General features: G+C 42.6%; 1 protein-coding gene across 10 annotated transcripts in view; it reads right to left on the reverse strand.

Annotated features, from left to right (window-relative positions):
- Positions 1–19,364, reverse strand: part of mical2b (microtubule associated monooxygenase, calponin and LIM domain containing 2b) — a 69,563-nt gene that overhangs the window by 38,143 nt on the left and 12,056 nt on the right. For 9 of the 10 annotated variants that reach the window (XM_061721182.1, XM_061721188.1, XM_061721185.1 and 6 more), the window contains exons 2-9: positions 9,151–9,551; positions 7,685–7,892; positions 5,519–5,635; positions 4,847–4,948; positions 4,109–4,264; positions 3,907–4,007; positions 1,124–1,381; positions 927–1,042 (exon numbers count right to left, since the gene is read on the reverse strand). In XM_061721182.1, coding sequence (XP_061577166.1) covers positions 927–1,042; positions 1,124–1,381; positions 3,907–4,007; positions 4,109–4,264; positions 4,847–4,948; positions 5,519–5,635; positions 7,685–7,892; positions 9,151–9,414 — 1,322 coding nt within the window. In that variant the 5' untranslated portion in view covers positions 9,415–9,551. Of the gene's footprint in view, positions 1–926; positions 1,043–1,123; positions 1,382–3,906; positions 4,008–4,108; positions 4,265–4,846; positions 4,949–5,518; positions 5,636–7,684; positions 7,893–9,150; positions 9,552–15,525; positions 15,711–19,364 lie in introns of those variants that run through there. The other variant, XM_061721184.1, reaches the window with a different exon arrangement.

A 19,364-nucleotide genomic window follows, 5' to 3' on the forward strand; every position in this document is an offset into this window, starting at 1 on the left:
TGCAAGAGAGTCTTTTATGCTGCTTTAACTTATTGTGCATTTAGACAAGATAGAATTGTAAAAATTTGTTTGGTTTTCCTAATTTCTTTAAGAGGCATCAAGAAACTGTCAGAAGATGAGGAAATTGGGAGGACAGGAGCTCGTAGGATGTCAGTTGTGGCACATTTCCACTAGTCCACTAGTTTCCACACAGCCCGACTCGACTCACCTTTGCGCTTTTCCAATAGGGGTCCAACCGTGCCGAGTAGATACTTTTTCTGTAACTACATCTGACGTCATCACACTACAGTCCACCGATTGGTCGGGGGGTTGGGAGTCAGACGTCTGAGTCAGGAGGCGGAAATCAGCGAAAGAGAGACTCTGACGGCGGCTTCTGGTTCATTTTATTAGACAGGTAATAGCAGCAAAAGTCTGTTTGGTGATCCAACTCTGAGGTGCAGATGTTCCTAAACCTGGTGGCTGAGGAGAGAATTAAAAAAGGGATCTAGACGGGCCATAAGGAACGACCAGATCTACCAGGAGCTCTGTCACTTCACAGCTGCTCAGCTACCAACGGATTTTTCAGCAGCGCCGAGACAAACTAAAATAAATTAAAAAGCGTTGCCACTTGAAGCTTCTCTCATTCTCATTTTTTAACTTGATATCGAACACAAGCCACAGACCCAGCAGCACATATATCCTCTCCTCCAGGTTCTACATCTTTAGTGTTGTCTTCTTCGTTTAGATCACACAATCAAATATGTCACAGCAGCTTCACTCCAACCCGCCTACTTCTGCTCCGGGTGCTGAATTGTTATGGAACAGAAACTAGAAAAGGTTGAGTCGAGTCGAGCCGAGTAGGTGCTAGTGGAAAAGTGCCATTGTTCAAAGGGTTTGGCCCTTTTCTCTGTTGGGGTTTGATCATCTCTCAGCATCACCACATTTACCTCTCGGCGAGGGTCTCCAGGGGGCTCTTTCCCTGCGTCCAGCCCCTCACCATCCAAGCAGTGTCGAAGGCAGCCAGGAAGCCCCGAGCACAGCCCGTCCCCATCGGCCAGAAGGGCTGCAAGTGGAGAACATCACGCGGTCATAAAACACACGGGGACAGGTGACTGTCGGGACAGGTGAGCGCGGCTCGCCGTACCTCCAGAAGGCTGTCCCCCACCAGAGCCACCAGCAGCTGCTGTCCGTGTTTCTCCCGGATCAGGGCGGCGTTCTCCGAGGCGTACATGCTGGTGAAGTCAAACATGGCCACGTCCGACTGCCCGTAGTGGTTGATAGCGTAGTCCAAGGATGGCAGCTGGTAGTTGGTGCCGAAGTCCGCGGCCTCCCGGGCGTACGAACGCAACGCCTCCTGGTTGACGTTGTCAGGACCCAGCAGTCGCTCCGTTTCTATGTAGTCCTGTTTCAAGAAGACAGGAGTGTTTGTGAGGACATTCATACTGTATCTCTACATGTATGATCACGATATCCAAGATAATGAATGTTGCAGTAAATCAGTTAAAGGAGACCTATTATGGCATTTAATGTATATTTTAAACAGGCCTTGAATGTCTTAAAAACAATCTAAAGCTTGTTTTTTCTACATAATTTAGAAATTCAGCCTCTGGGCCAGGTCTCTATTTTTACCGCTTCTAACCTTCTCTGTGAGGGATTCTGAGGGGCGGGGAGGCTATGATAATGAGGCTCTGTACTGATTGGCTGCCTGAATGACGTGTAGCAGGGGAGGGCACAAAGCCTCGCTCCGGGCAGAAGAGCAGCGGCTGCGTACACTATTAAAGCGTGTCCCATGCGAGCGAGCGTCAGCGACAAAATCAATTCCATTGCTTTATTTTCTATTGGACTGTCCTAACTGGCCGCGAGTTTAACGGTTTCAGTGTGGACAGAGAGCGTCCGATGTCACGCAGCTCGACGCGATAGTCGGACGCTCGCATGCAGTTATGACACGGTGTAAACGGATCTTAAAGCCTGAATTACGGTTCTGCGTTAAATCGATGCGTACCCTACGCCGTAGGCTCTGCGTTGGTGTAACGCGGAATAAAATAAATAAAGCCTTTAGTTACCTGAAGAGGGGAACGGGTCACCCCGTCTTCACACTAACAGTTCTTTACTCCGATACTTCATCATTTCATTTCTTATGTTACAAGACAAATGAATCATGTCAACTGTAAAGAAATCGCAACACTGAATGTTCACAAATGGCAACTTTATTGTTAAAAAAAAAAAAAAACATGTATGCACTATTGCTGGCTCAAGGAAGGACCGTGCGTCTTCTGAAGGTGTCGTTGAACAGCTTCAGGTGCTTGGAAGATCTGAAACCATAAACAGAAAAAAATGTATTACTAATAGAGCTCCGGTGTTACCTAACGGGTAACACCGGAGCTAAGCTAAATACTTAGCCCATGCAAAGATCATACTTGTAGACAAATATAAATAACATAAAAAATTAACGTCACTTACCGCTGACTCGTGTGCAGTTGCCGGGTCTGTACTGTTGGTACTGATCCTTTTATGAGGGTAAATGTTGATGCAAAACCTAATGTTTACTGTCCCTCGCTGTGGAAACAGCCACAGGACACCCTGTTTCGGAACAATGGCGGAAGCTCCGGCCGGCGGAGTTAGTTGTGGGCGTGGTTTCAGCAGCGGAGGAGACCGAGGCGTGGTTTGCATTTTGCTTACGTAACGAAAATGCGCAAATCTGAACGGCTCGTAGAAGTCACATGACACTGGAAGGATCCTCCGGGCGGGGTGGACAGACCCTGCTTTACTCCTTCTCTGAGTTGGCAGGCTCAGGTCAGACCACTTTATATGTGTTAAAGCAAGAAAAAATGTGTTTTTCATAATAGGTCCCCTTTAAGTTCATTTCTCTCTCTCCTCACTGTAGCTGTACTGTTTTCAAATCCATTAGTCTCTAAAACTTAGGCGACCAAGTAAACATGACTGTCCTGACGGATCCAGCCTGTACATGTCTTTTCCAAGAAATACATCGTCATCCTCTCAGTGACTCGGAGATCCCAATCTAATCTTTTTTATTCACATTTCCTGACAGGCAGCAGTGCAGTTTGGGCAAAGGCATAATGGGATTGGTTATGAAAACATGTGGAATAGAGACAGACATTTCTAGTGAAATTAAAAGAAAGTATGTATTAAAATAAGCGGTGCTCAACCTCGGTGCATTAGCACAACCAGAAAAAGCCTGTACGGGCTGTGACCCTGCTGACACAAGAAGGCGTCAGTCAGCAGCGATGGCTCATGTAAGACGAGAGGAAGACCCCTGAGGGCACAGCAGCGGCACCATTTCAACACGTGCATGCATGCTACCGTGCAGCACATGCAACATGAGGATAAGTCTGTTGGTGTTTAGAGTTACGTAGCAGAGGTTACAGGTTTGTTTAGCCAGTATTTCATGGAAGTTAGTATTGTGGCAGTGACACGTGAATGTTTTGGGGGTTTTTTTCAGTTTACGTGTACACCAACAACTAAAGTTCCCACATGCATTCCTTTGTATAACCCAACTATACCATTTAATCTCAGTCTTTTTCTCGGAGCAAGAATTCATGAGTGTGTGAGAGAGATAATAGAAACGTGAGAGCGAGCCTTTAATTAGAGCCCAATTCATCACCACCACCACCACCACCCACCACCATGACACCAGTCGCTGCTCTGGCCAGAGAGTATTTAAAGCCAGGTCCTTTGCTTCAAAGATCTGACTCTAAATATTTGCGTGCGTGGACGAGTGAGAGATGCATATAGGTATGTATAAACTCACACAGATTTAGCCACCTGCCTGTCACTTATTGTGACAGGCAGGTGGCTAAATCTGTGGGTGTCTGCTGCTCTGCAGAAGCGATGGACGGCAGCACGAACCCGGCAAGCACACAGTTTGGGAACAGTAACGAGAAAGTATGTACTCCTGGGTCAACTTACATTTCTGATGACTCCTTTATCCAGCAGGCTCTGCTTCTTCGCCGTCATCACAAAGTAATGGGTGTTGTCTCTGTAGTAAACAATGTTCTCCAAATCGATTCCTGAAAATATACATTTTGTGTTTACAGAACCCTCCCAGTACTTAAGAAAAAAAAAAAAAAAAAATCACACATCCGGACGTGTGAAAAAAGCCTTGTCTCACCAGTCTCCTCCTTGAGCTCCAGAAAGAACTTCTGGTTGAAGATGAAGGCCACGCCACTGATCTCCTCGACTTTGGCCTCCGCTGTGGTGTTTCTGTTGACAAAGTTGGCCGTTATAGCGATGGCCAGCTTGCCCCGAAACTCCTTGCGAGAGAAACCTTCCAAGAGAAAAAAAAAAAAAGTTTATTATATATATATATGCATACATACATACACATACACACACACTTATGAGAAGAAACCATTGAGGGAAAAAAGAAATCTGTCATTAAAGTACATAAACATAATTATGCAGAAAGGCACCACCGTGTTCACTTCAGGAAGCCTCTTCTCAGTAAACATTGACACAAGCTTCAGTAGTGGTTTATGGGTGCTAACTTATGTTTGTCACCAGTCATTTGAAGATAGAACAAATGCACGTGATACACAAACACACTGACACACATTTGTCACAGACACAGTTAATAAGCCCTTGAGCACGAACCCTCATGCACACAAACACACACGGCTGAGCCTGTACACACCACTGAGTTTCCAGCTGAAAACACGTCAACAGGAAATGCTTGAGTAGCTGGAAACAGTTTGGCAAAACTTCACCTCATTTCCAGTCAAAACAAGTAGCACTTTGGCCTCAAGATCATACGCTGCAAATGTGGGCCAGGAACAAAACCTCTCTGGGTTCTCACTTTGAACCAAATGTCAACATTTACTCCCCCCAGTGAGTCGCTCTCAGCTCTCACCCTCTAACGTGCTTCTGCGCCCATCAGCTCCAATCACCGCGTCAATGTCAAAGTCTGCAACGGGATGGCCGGAGGGCCGGACCTCTGCTCGCCAAGCAGGACCTGGAGAACGCAACACACGTGTTACTTCAGGAGAGAGGGAGCGTCCACAGGACAGCAAGACAACAGTGTGACGGGTCACGCAATAGACATTTCACAGCTCCTTTCATGTGAAAAATAGTTTGAAAGCAAAACGGATTCCTTTTTCTGATCTCATTTGGCTAAGTCAGTAAAAATGGAAGCATTAAGTGAAAATATCCCAGTGGAAAATGTTTGGGGTATTTTAGGACCCTTACAAGAGCCAAAAAAAGGAAGAAATGTAACTAAAAAAACAGCCCAACAGCTTTATTTTCCACTTGCCAGGAGGGTTTCTGATAACTTTCAACTGCATACATGAAATTTGTATATTTGGTTGAGATTTTCAGTCAATGTTTCTATTCGTATACTTGTGAGGACCATTATTGAGATATAATAGGTCTCCCTGGCCCCTATAACCAACCCTTCGTCCTGGACTGCATCCTAACCTCTCAGTCAGTTCTTCAGATCACATCTGAAGATGTGACGCTCAAAGAAAACGTCTTGCCTAGAAAGGTCTGCAAACCTGGAGGAGTCCTTCAGATCTGACAGACTTACCGTCTTCCGTCTGCTCTTCAGGGGGCTCCACGAGCGTAACAAACTCCACATTGACGTGGATCTCTACTCCCAGGATCAGGCACAGCTTCAGCAGCATCAGCTGCAGCTGACGGATACCTGCAGTGGACACATGTGCACGTGCTATGAAGACAAGAGCAATCTGCACCAGGAAAACCTAACCAGGGAATTACAGTGGTGCTTTATCCTTATTTTGAAACAAAATTGTTAAGGATGCCCTTTAAAATGAGCAAACACTAAAAACAAAGCTTGTCTGCCAGTAATAGAGATGCAGCACTCAAACTTTTTCTTCTTTAATTAGTACCCAGATCCTAACATTTGAAATCAGAGTTTCTTATCATTTGATGTACCTCATTACATAACAGAACGGTGCCCAAAGTTACCCTGAAACAGGACTGACTCTCATACAGCAGCAAGTATGATGTGAACAATGTTTGATATATAAAAAGACAGTTTGATCAACTTCACTCCCTGGTGGTCAAATCATATTCATTCAAAACTTTTGGTGCCTGAAAAACTTGTCGAGTCCCTGATGAGGTGGATTCCAAGCCTTGGCTGGATGTGAAGTAGACTGATGTTGTGAGAGGATCTACTTAAAGACCAAGTAGGTTCAGAGACTAAACCTAACCAAGCAAGCTAAATTAAATAGATTAGGGATGGGAGACAATTGTGTAACTCTGAAAATACAGTCTGAAGTATTAGTCATATTGAAAATTAAAACCCAAAAAAGATTCAGTAAAAGTTTTACATTTTAACGAATTACTGGAATTCAAAAGCTACTTTTTCAAGACTGAAGATGTGCTAGCAAGTCAAGATGTTTTAGTCACATTCTTTTTGTAATTACTTAATATAGATCAATGTTACTAGAGCTTGTGAGCAACAAGCACCAACACAAACATCCCACCAGATAAACACACAGAAGAACACACAACCCCGAAACCCCGAAACACATAAATACAGAGAAATGTAATAAAAAAAGTAAATTTTTATCACAAGTGTGGTTTTGAGATAAAAGGGGCTCGCGTATATGTTTGGTAGTGATTGAACGCACAACGTAGAAATTATTTACATTTATAGCTCTGGAGCATTTTGCATGATTTCTATTAAAACAGGAAGTAAAAAAAGAGAAAAGAGGATCCTTAAATAGGACTTTTTAAATAGGACTTTTTTTTCCAAATGTACATGTCCCATAGCTTGTCGTAACATTTGTTCATTAATTAACTACTGTATTTTCAGCACTATAAAAAGGCACATAAAATCCTTAATTTTTCTAAAAAAAACCGGTAGTGCACCCTATAATCAGGTGCGCCTTATGTATGAATTTTGTTGTGCTTACTGACCTTGAACCAGTTTTATGTGGTACACTGCACTCAAAAATAGTGCAGTTTTAGTGGACTTTGGTAGTGACGAAGCCGCTTTGCTTGATCGATTGTCGGACCGTTCATCTGACAGATTAAGTCTGTCCTTGGTTGGATACGGGTTGCACCGTCAGACAACGTTAGATAACTAATTACTTAGTGCTGGCAAGCAACCAAGATCCAACATCTAGTCAATGTTACCTTAATATAATAAGACGTCAAGCCAACGTTAGGTTTTTAGCATAAACCCGATTTTCAAATCTAAATCATAATCTGCAATAATTAGAATCAAATGTTGGAATACAACGTTGTTCCAACCTCACACTAATTTCAGGTGTCGGCTATTGCTAGCAACGATGAACCAATCAGAGAACAGGACGTAGTACGATTCTTAACTCCTCCACTTTTTATTGGTGGATTTGTGGAAAACGAATTTGAAATGTGTATTTTGTGAACGAGTTGAATAAAGTTTGACATACCAGACTGTTTTGTTTTTCTTTATATGTTTTATCATTGGCCTTTTAACCCGGTGCGCCTTATGTATGAAAACAGACCCGTTCATTGATACTGCACCTTATAATGTGGTGCACCTAATGGTCCGCAAAATACGGTAAGTGAAACTTTAAAAAATACATTAAAACAACAGAGTACTGATTAACTTCTTGGCTCTATGAAAAGTAAAACGGTTAATCTTTAGTCCGCGTTTCACCTTTGTCCCCTCACTTCACAAGAGCTCCATCTTTGAGTCGCCGCACCGTAAGGAACGAGAGTAAAAGCCAGTTCCACTCACTGATGTGGTCGATGGCGCCCGCGCAGAACTTCCCATAAAACTTCTTTGCCCCGAGCCCCCGGAGGTCGTGGATGGTGTAGGGCCAGAGGTGGAGGACGTTGTTCCTGGAGAATGTGTCTCTCTTCTCAATCACCACCACTTTGCAGCCCAGCAGGGCCAGCTCGATGGCCGTCCGCAGACCGCAGGGCCCCCCGCCGATGATGAGACACTGGAGGTAGAGGCCAAGCAGAGATGAGCACTTGCATATCATTGATATGTGCATAAACTACTCCTCCTTCAAACTTAACCATCTTCTTTTTTCTTTTAAGACACACCTGCCATGTTAAAACAAGCTGGTTCTGGTAAATTGGTGACCTACTCTTTATTCAGAACCAAACATGGGAAACATGAGTAGTTGTGTATTTCACAGCATCGGTGTTGTTTAGGCTGAAGTCAGAGAACTCTGTTATTAACTGTGGGGGACATAAATAAGATAAAAGAAAACCAGCAGAAAAGAATCATTAATGGAAAAGAAAACCCTTTTTCCAACGGTTCTCTACAATTACAGCAAATGACCCATTTCCAGGCCAGCACCAACGATTAGAGCGGCCATCTGGGAAATGCCACGTTAGCAGTTAAGAGCATAAATCGTCTAAACTGGACCAACTTCCCAGTAAAACCAAAGTACATTTAAAAACAACCAATTACAGAATCCAAAAACATCTCCCTCCAGTTTATCTATTTTCCAAAACTAGATCTAAAAGTAAAAGTCCCCCAGCTTCACGTGGTCATCTATCTCCAAATAGCAGTCTCTCCCACGGAAAAAAAAAAAAAAAAGTTATAATAGTGTCGCTGTTATTTTTGGCCGACCCTCGGCTAAACTGTTCTGCGTTATCTCCCCCTTGCAAGTCTGCGGCTACTCCTCGTACGTCTTATCTTCTCTTTCAGATATGAAGTCTTTCCAACACAGTCCACTTATGTTGGTTCTCTAACAAAACACTTCAACTCCATTTTCTACACGATGAACCTGAACTCAGGACTTTCTTCTCACTATTTGAGGGAAACAGCATGTAACACATTATGTTTCTGTTATAACTGTGTATATTCTGCGTATAACCGCTTTGGGGAATATTTTATTACTTTAGAACAAGGCAGGTTCTTCCAGTCCATCATGAGCATGAAAGGAGAGCAGAGGAAGAAGACTGCAACAATAATGTGGAGGGGTTCATCTAGGGCCTATTTTCTTCTCATCTTTCAAGAATAATTCTTAAAAATACCTGCAGCTGTTGTTTTTTTAAGGTTGTTTCTGAATTGTAGTTACTTTTTTGAGTCGTCTCCAAATACACAAATGTTCTTTCTTTGGTACGAGTGCATTTTGCAAACATCTCAAATAGTATTATTTAGCTATAAACTGCTAAGAAGTTGTGCACCACCTCCGACAGGCCCCGGATCCCTGCACACGTCACTCTGACCCGGCCTTTTCTTACCCGCGTGCCTTGGCAGGCTTTTCCCTGGCTGTACACCTTCTGCTGCGCTCGCTTGTCCAGTTTAGTCCACAAGGCTTTGACCTTCCAGGAGCAGACTGCTGCCTTCAGTGAGCTGTAGAAGTTGCTGTAGTCCAGCGGATCCAGCTCCAGCTGTCTGCAGAGGATGCTGAAGGCCTGCAGAGTCCCTTTGCAGGTGGACGTCTGGACAAAGGTCTCGAAGAGCCGGCTGGCCTGAGCTGTGCGCTCGTCCTCCGTCTCCCCCATCTGCCCCGAGAGCCACTGGAGGCTGTTCTCCTTAACAATGTGCTGAGTTCTTCCACTTCTGCCTTCTTCTTCTGCTCTGAGCTTCCACGGTCAGCACTTCAGTCTCCTCTCAGATGTGCTGGCATATTCAAATGCTTCTAAAAGAAACAAGGAAAGGAAAAATATTAGAGAATGGAGAAAAAAAAAGAGCAAACGGATGATCATTGCTTTTACATTTGGCACATGAAACTGCAGTTTACTGCAATTGTTGATAACCGAGAAGCAGCTCTTACCAATATACAAGTTACTGTACTGTAAAACCTGTCATTTACCAAACAGGGGACGGCTTTCATCTAGGTTTCCCACTTCAAATAATAAAAGGAATATATTCTCAGAGCCTGAAAGATGTGTTATTTGAGTTTGGACCATGAGATTGAACAAGCTTCAGGGTGGAAAACTCAAGATAACAAGGAAGAGATTGTACTCCCAAAGTAAGATCTGCAGCTCACACCCAAAATAACCAAAGTGAGTGTTTCCCCTCACACACTCAGATGTTTGCTTTCTGTAGGATGTACACTGCTACAACCACACATTTCTGTGTAACCTCAAACCTCCAGTGAGCACCAACCAACCTGAGCAGTTCAAACAGTCATTAAAAATCTGCACATAGTTCTCTGTGCACAAAGACACTTTCTTCCTGCAGCTATGCCGAATGCCTGATGGGATTATGAGCGTGCACATGGAGGGGCTCAGCTGAGCAGTCATGGGAGCAGGAATACGGAGGAGGGACCTTCACAGTCACACGCCAGCAGCAACCCGGTGTGGCACAGAAATGAAATGTAAAAGCCTCCCACGGCACAGCGCATGTCCCTCTGCTGCCACGAACAGCAACTCATGAGACACATGTACAAGTTTGGATCTTTGTCCATTTCCTCCGTGACAGGAGGACAGTAAACGAGATCTGCAAGTTCAGGAAGTCCACAAAGTCCACAGAAATGATGTAAACAGGATATTGTGTGATGTGACCAGCTGTCACCTATACACCTTCACAGGTAAGTGAATAAACATAAAAAAATAGAATATAAATCTTAAAAAGCAATTGCTTCTCATTTCAGCAGTCAGAAAACTCAAATATGATGCTCCATTGAAAAGGACGGTTCGTAAAAGTAGTTTATAAACACCAGGATACGACACATCTGGTCACTTGATGGCATCGTTCATCCAGTCTGATGGAGGCGGGCTGAGTACAACCCCCCTTCGTCATCCGAAGCTCCATCCATACAACTGTGGTGATTCAGTAACAGCATTGTAGGAGTGTTTGCTTGGCAGGTAAGTGATTTGGGCATCAAATAAGCAACAGTGTGTCTACAGTTGAACACCTTTATATGAGCAAACACCTCATGAGTTGCATTGCCATTCAAATCCAGAGTGGTTGTTTAGGTAAACCAGCAAAGTACCTGGATGTGGTGTTCTCATCCACTCAGGCGGAGGAAGAGCTGGAGCAGAGATGGTGGGAGAGACCTCGACTCAGAGGTGTCAAACCAGACGTATCCACCAACATCTTTCTTCTATTATTCAGGGAATTTCTCTTTTTTACAACACAAATACATTTCAGCCTTCTCATAGTTCCACTGCTTTTGTTTTGTTTATCTCCATTGCACCCACCCACCATCATGCTCATACCTCAACCGTTAACCATCTTAAACGGGACCTATTATGAAAAACACGTTTTTTCTTGCTTTAACATATATAAAGTGGTCTCCCCTCAGCCTGCCAACTCAGAGAAGGAGGAAAGCAACCAAATTCTGCAGTGTCTGTACAGCCGGCGTGATGTGGCTTCTACGAGCCGTTCAGATTCTGCTTCCGTCGTTACGTGACGACGGGCGCGATTTACATAGGTTGGCCTCCAATGCGTGAAACCACGCCCACAACTAACTCCGCCGGCCAGAGCTTCCGCCATTTTTTTGTAGCGGTGTATTGCGTCATTCAGGCAGCCAATCAGCACAGAGCCTCATTATCATAGCCTCCCCGCCCACTCAGAATCCCACATAGAGAATGAGGTTAGAGCCTGGGAAGATAAAGACATGGATCAGAGGCTGAATTTCTAATTTATTTAGCAAAAACAATCAAAAGCTTGTTTTTAAGACATTCAAGGCCTGTTTAAAATAGGTATTAGATGCCATAATAGGTCCCCTTTAACCCTCCGGGACACCTAGGCGCATTTTACGCGCTTTTCACTTTTCATTTTTGGATAATTTTGGCTGAGTTCATCCATATGGCATGAATTTTGGTGAGATTGTGTATTTTTATATGATCTTTTAATTTCCAGCTCAGCTCCTACAGTAAGTCTAAAATACACTCTGTAAAATACAATTGTTACACTCTGACCCCTTAGCGCAAAAAACGCGCCATTGAAACCCATTCAAACTTCAATTTTTGATCTCGCTTCCATTAAAGCATGATACATGCATTTTATTATATCTAGGTGTCAATCTGGTCTTTTGCCTTGGAATTGATCATATTTACTACTCTGAACCAGATTACCTCATTTTTACCATATTTGGCATATGGAGAAAAAACATGCTATTTCCACTGGATGGCACCGTCACAGTTCACCCCTCCCCCTCCCTTAATGTGTGTGTGTGTGTGTGTGTATGTGTGCATGTACAGTTAGTATATGGGTGTGTGTGTGTGTGTGTGTGTGTGTTTGTGTGTGTGTGTGTTTGTGTGTGTGTGGTGTGTGTGTGTGTGTGTGTGTGTGACCTTATGACATTATGAGCAAAGGCTTTCAAGTGCCACTGTTTTCATTCATTCACATGGTTTTTGTGCAGAAGTTTAAAGCCCCTCTAAGATTATTTTGTATAAATGCACACCACACACACCTACACAAGAGGTCCATAAACACAAATAAATCCAAACATGGGGCATTTTGAATCACATGAAAGGTGCAGCCATAGAGAGAATCATGCTTTTTGTTGAGTCGTTTACACAGCTGCGACTGCAGCCAAAGTTTATAAAAATGCAACCTGTGGAACTAGTCATTTCTTATTTGGCAAGATGGAGAGAGCCTATTGAGTGCACAACGCTTTGGACATAGCGATGGAGTCTGATTCTGATCGCGGGCAAGAGGAATCTGACACAGAGAACACAGATACTACAGACGAGGAACCGGTGTCTGAATCGTCTTCTGAGAGCTTTGATGTGTCCTCTGACAGTGAGGAAGATCAGACTTCCAGAAGTGGGGAAAATTCAGTGGCGGTGAAATTTGCTTTCATCCTTTGGACCACCGTGGATCCCTCATGGCAACGGGGAAAAAGTTAGCGGAGGAGGCTGTTCATTGAGGAGCTGGGGAAGACTCTTGTAGCTCCACAAATGGCAAGGAGACGCCACCTCCCCGCACACCAGCTGCTGCGGCCTTGGTGTTGGTGCTGAACTCAAAGGAGACCCAGGTCCAAGCTCAAGTGCAAGCCCATCCCCACACACCACCCAGAGGAGGAGGCAGTGTGTTTTGAGCACCAGCAACAAACTCCTACGTGTACTCCACCTGCAGAAAGTGCGACAGTCCCATCTGCAAGGAGCACTACCAAATTGTTTGCAGCTCCTGCCTCACCTGAACTGACTCACACACACTCTCACACACACACGCACGCACGCACGCACGCACGCACGCACGCACGCACGCGCGCACACGCGCACACGCGCACACGCGCACACGCGCACACGCGCACACGCGCACACGCGCACACGCGCACACGCGCACACGCGCACACGCGCACACACGCACACGCGCACACACACACACACGCACACGCACACAGTCTCTTTCTCTCTGTCACAATTTTGTTGCTGTTATTGAATGTTATTGAATGTTATTTAGTCAGTTTTGATGTTCCTGGCTCACTGTTCCTGGTTCATTGTTCATTGTTTCACTTCTGGGTAAAAAAGTATGTGTTATAGCTACCTTTTGAAATGCATAAAAAATAATAATGCATGAAGATCAATGTTGCTGCTCTGTGTTCCCTGTGTTGTTCATCTAAAAACATGGCATCATGACAAAAACCTGGCATTTAAAGGGTTAAATCTTTAAAAAATAATGAATATTTGATATTAATACTTAGGTCAGATATTGGTGAAACAAATTAGCTCAATAAAAGTGGAATATAATATTAATGTATAATATGTTTTATAGCTACCTTATGAAAAGCGCATTTTTTGCGCTAAGGGGTCAAAGTGTGAGTATTTGACACTGCACAAAAAATAATAATGCATGAAAATCAATATTGCTACTCATCATTGACATATCCCAGGCTGTAATAACCCAAAACAAAAAAATCTACTTTGCATGTAGTATATTGAAAATAATTCAATTTTTCTGTTTTTTTCATCTAAAAACATGGTGGCATCGTGACAAAAACCTGGCATTTAAAGGGTTAAATCTTTAAAAAATCATGAATATTTGATATCAATACTTAGGTCAGATATTGGTGAAAGAAATTAGCTCAATTAAAGTAGAATATAATATTAATGTATAATATGTTTTATAGCTACCTTATGAAAAGCGCGTTTTCTGCGCGAAGGGGTCAGAGTGTAACTATTTGACACTGCACAAAAAATAATAATGCATGAAAATCAATGTTGCTACTCATCATTGACATATCCCAGGCTGTAATAACCCAAAACAAAAAAATCTACTTTGCATGTAGTATATTGAAAATAATTCAATTTTTCTGTTTTTTTCATCTAAAAACATGGTGGCATCGTGACAAAAACCTGGCATTTAAAGGGTTAAATCTTTAAAAAACCATGAATATTTGATATCAATACTTAGGTCAGATATTGGTGAAAGAAATTAGCTCAATTAAAGTAGAATATAATATTAATGTATAATATGTTTTATAGCTACCTTATGAAAAGCGCGTTTTCTGCGCAAAGGGGTCAGAGTGTAACTATTTGACACTGCACAAAAAATAATAATGCATGAAAATCAATGTTGCTACTCATCATTGACATATCCCAGGCTGTAATAACCCAAAACAAAAAAATCTACTTTGCATGTAGTATATTGAAAATAATTCAATTTTTCTGTTTTTTTCATCTAAAAACATGGTGGCATCGTGACAAAAACCTGGCATTTAAAGGGTTAAATCTTTAAAAAATCATGAATATTTGATATCAATACTTAGGTCAGATATTGGTGAAAGAAATTAGCTCAATTAAAGTAGAATATAATATTAATGTATAATATGTTTTATAGCTACCTTTATGAAAAGCGCGTTTTCTGCGCGAAGGGGTCAGAGTGTAACTATTTGACACTGCACAAAAAATAATAATGCATGAAAATCAATGTTGCTACTCATCATTGACATATCCCAGGCTGTAATAACCCAAAACAAAAAAATCTACTTTGCATGTAGTATATTGAAAATAATTCAATTTTTCTGTTTTTTTCATCTAAAAACATGGTGGCATCGTGACAAAAACCTGGCATTTAAAGGGTTAAATCTTTAAAATATCATTAATATTTGATATCAACACTTAGGTCAGATATTGGTGAAAGAAATTAGCTCAATTAAAGTGGAATATAATATTAATGTATAATATGTTTTATAGCTACCTTATGAAAAGCGCGTTTTCTGCGCGAAGGGGTCAGAGTGTAACAATTATTAAAGGTGTCCCGGAGGGTTAACCTTGGATTTATCAGCTTCTAGTCTCCGACTCAACGGTTCTGCAGACTTTCAGTCCATTTGCATTTAACCTCAAGTCAAGCATCCAAAAGGCCTAAATTTAAAAACAAAATTAAAACTATTATTGGATTTTTTTTATGTGCAAACCTTATGAAACACTGGAGCATGTTTTAACAGAATCATTTGCCATTTTGCTCCATACAAGGACAACTCCACCTAATGACAGGTATTGGTTATCTGGAGCTGACGCCGAGCATTTCCAGAATAACAGTTCTGTCAAAGTCGAGTATCAAATCCCAATAGCTGGAAGCCTCTCAGCATTATTTTCACAGTCGTGGAAAGTGCTGACCTGTAGGAGCTGAGAGGGGTTGTGTTTCTCTCTCACACGCATGCGAGACGCGCGCACGCACACACACACACACACACACAGATAATACACTGCACATACCTTTGCTTAAACGCAGTGTGCAATAGCACTGTTTGCAGGATGGCATCGTATCAAGGGACAGTGACACAAAACCTGGTTGGTCTTTAATTGTGTGCCGGTCACATATCCCTCAGTCCCAGAGAAACACACACTTTCCCTTTAAATCCTTGAGTGGCCCAGAGGGGCTCTCAGGTCTCCACTTCCTCACAGCTCGACAGCCTCCCAGCTTCTGTTACTCTCTACTAACGCACAGACATAACGCCCTCATACCATCCATGTCATTTCAAGACATGCCCTGATAAAAAACAAAAAAAGTTTCCAGACCTTTGTTCTTTGTTTTCCACAGTGCTGAAGGGGAAAATAAGAGCATACCCTGATCCACAAGCCAGCAGTAATCCTCACAAATCACTGTGTTTGTCTATTCGACAAACCCTTGGGCCACATTAGCAAATGGAGACAGAAGACCTCGGAGCTGAGGGCAAAGCAAATTACACAAAATGTGCATTGAGAGACAAGGTTATGGGAAAAGATCCCAAACATGGAAGCTGTACTATTTATACAACCACATCTGGAAGGGTGCATTACAGGAAATGGTTCAAATGAACATTTCTTCACATACGAGAGCGTAGTAGAGAATATCATGTAACTAATCAGGGCTAATCAGTCAGACACAAACATCAAATGTAAGTTTGTTCAGTATTTCCCATTTCAGACGAAAACTCACTAATTGTGAGCCAGATGGCGCGACTGAGCTCCTGCGTGATGGAGTGCAGCGATGCAAATTAGAGTCAAGATTTTGAGGTTTTCTTTTTGTCAATCAAACTTTCATATCAACTCTGATAAATCAATATACCTGAGAACTTAGACACACGCTGTGTGGAAACAAATGTGCATTAGCAGACTTGTATTTGCTGGTGCAACAAAGAAACCAGCGCTTTCTCGAGCTGGAAAGCTCAGCACTCAGAATGGCCATGAAATGTTTGAATGAAAACATGCCTGGGAGTCATGGCTAAAAGAGTGATAAGGATTGTGTTGTCTTCTGCTTATATTGTTATGACCTCTGGAAAGCGTCTAGAGACAACATCTGTTGTATTAGACGCTATATAAATAAAATTGAATTGAAAATGTATTTATATAAATCACATTTCAATACAGCAGTGCGATTAAAACAAAAAAAGCAAGCCCTTTCACAGCTTTGGGTCTGCCACTGCAGAAGCACCGTCCCCGCTATGGTTTAATCGTGACTGTGGGACATCTAGAAGCAGCTGGTTGGTTTATCACATCGCTCTTACTGGTACATGGATGAGCAGGAGTCCTGACAAATAAGAAGGTGCCAATCCCTTTAAAACTTTACAAGTCAACAATAAAATCCTAAATTTAAATACTGAATCAGATGAGAAGCCAGTGGAGGGACGCCGAGACTGGAGTTATATGATCACGCTTCTTGGTGCCAGTTAGAAGTTGAGCTGCTGCGTCTAGAAGTCTAAATGTGAGGGGAGAAAAATAAAAGGAAAACTTTTTCTAGGTCCTTATCAGGGACATGGGGCTTCACCTTAGCAATGACCTGTGGAAAAACGCTTAATTTAACGAAGGCATTCCTCAGTTTGTCCAACTCAAGAAAGCCGTCCATCACACCCAGATTCCTGACACAAGAACAACTGCAGGAGGCCAAGAACGTCAGCCGGACCGCAGACCTCATCTGATTCTCCAAACCAAAATGACTATCATCTTCTTCTCATTGAGCTTCAGAACGATGAGTTTCATCAAATATCTTTGAGACAGTCCAAGAGAGGCTGTAGTAAAATGTTGCCGTCTGATCTGATGGGCAACAAACTTGGATATCATCAGTAAAACATTGAAAAGCAATATTATGCTTCCTAAATATTGACCCCACAGGCAACATGAGCAGTAAAAACATAGGGTGTGTGAACTTAGCGGAATGACAAAACATTTTATATCTTCCCGTAAATGTGTAATGAACGTTTGCACACTGTTACAGTATATTGTCAGTCAAAATGTATGCATTCTCCTTTCCTAGTACCGAATTAATCCCTTGCTTCTTCTTTGTGTCTTTGTTCAAAAGTATCCTGAGCTTGAACGCTGCTGCGACCGTGTGGTAAGGAGTAACCAAACAAATGACAAACCAATTATTACTTTAATAACTTCTACTCTATTTACACATCTAAATCAAACAAATAAATGAATTACTATACACATTTCTAAAGCCATAACAAAGGGCCCAAAACAGAGCCTTGAGGGACCCCATAATTTAAGGAGGCTGAAAAAGAAAAGCATTCACCAATGTGAATCGAAAAAGGTTCTCTGACGGGTACAAAAACTTGGACCTGAATACTGACATCATGGATGACCATAGGGGCGATGTGACATGTAATACAAGAACCTCTCCAAAGTAACAAAATGCCAGAAGCATTTGAGGACATTTATTGATACACAGCAATGTTAACGATACCAGAGATCAACTGTTGTTCGTGCACACAAAACAGAAAAACATCTGAGCTGAAAGCAAAGTTTAGAAGCACTGCTGCTGCATAGATACATGCGATGGGAAAACTGATCACATTACCTACTTAAAAGGAGCTTGAGGCCGGATTGTGGCAGGATTTATGAAAAAAATCCGTATACGTTTTAAGTTTTCTAGTAATAATGTCAGATGAAGCGTTCCAAACCCAAAAGAATGAGCCCTCTAGTGTATCTCTCCTTTGCCTTGAACAGGCTGTGTGCTGCAAAATGTGCTGCAATTCGGGGGCCGAATTTCCCGCGCTGTGCTGCTGATGTGACGTCACATGACGCTGCATGTGCGTTCTCCCCGTTATCCCGTGCCGGCTCCGCTGTTGGCTGCAGTACCCCCAACGACCGTCGTGGTGAAGGGTGGCGCTAGAGAGTCTCATTTCTTAAAAGGAGCCTCAAGCTCCTTTAAGCAAAGTCTACTAGCAATCATGAAGTTCATCCATTGACACAATGCCAATACAGAGAACAAAACAAAAAACTTGTTATTGTTCACACTGGGAAAGGACTAAACTGACATTCAGTCGCTCATCAAACGACCCGTCAGTAGCTGCAGGTCCAGATCAGATCTGCACTGACACAGGACCATGGGACTCCCCCCACCACCATTTTACTTGATGTGTTGTACTTCAGGCTGCAAGCCACTTTCTTACATGTTGAGTAAATATTGGACAACAGAAGCATGAAGGATCAATTTTAAGGACGGCAACTCCCCGTCAGTCCTGCTGCATGAGCCCAACTCCTTCAGTCCAGTCAAAAATTATAAGGCACTTCTTAGAAACTCGTGCCTATCAGAAACTGTGGTCCACTCACGCAGGTAAAGAAAGGTCATCTCTTCCTGAGAGAGTAGCTGATAAGGTTGGAACTACGGTTCTGTGAGTATGAGCAGTCTTCAGCACCCCACATGTGCGTCATCTCCTTTCTCAGCCAAAAGAGGCCACCTTCTCTTTCACAACGTGTTGCACCATCATTCCTGGCATCCAGTGAACTAATCCCGTCAGCTCTTTTGCAGTAACGATGCATTAATTAACACCTCTACAAGCAAATCCATTACACCTAGGGGAGCTTCAGAGATTGCCAAGACTATCCACACATAATTAAACGTCGTACCTAATGGTCAATCAAAAAATTTAAATGCATTATTTTCCAAATGCACATGATGTTATAGAGTTTCAATGTTTTTAGGCCAGATTATTGTGTATTTCTTGAGTAGCACTTTGCAAGGCTATAAAATAATCACTGCACTTGCACCTTTCAATGAACGTTTTTTTGCATCTCACATATAGTTCAAGAAAATCCGGTGCAACATTGATCGTAACAGCTAGTGGCATCAG

Source organism: Cololabis saira, chromosome 5 (genome assembly GCF_033807715.1).
Source record: "Cololabis saira isolate AMF1-May2022 chromosome 5, fColSai1.1, whole genome shotgun sequence".
NCBI classification, from domain to species: Eukaryota; Metazoa; Chordata; class Actinopteri; order Beloniformes; family Belonidae; genus Cololabis; species Cololabis saira.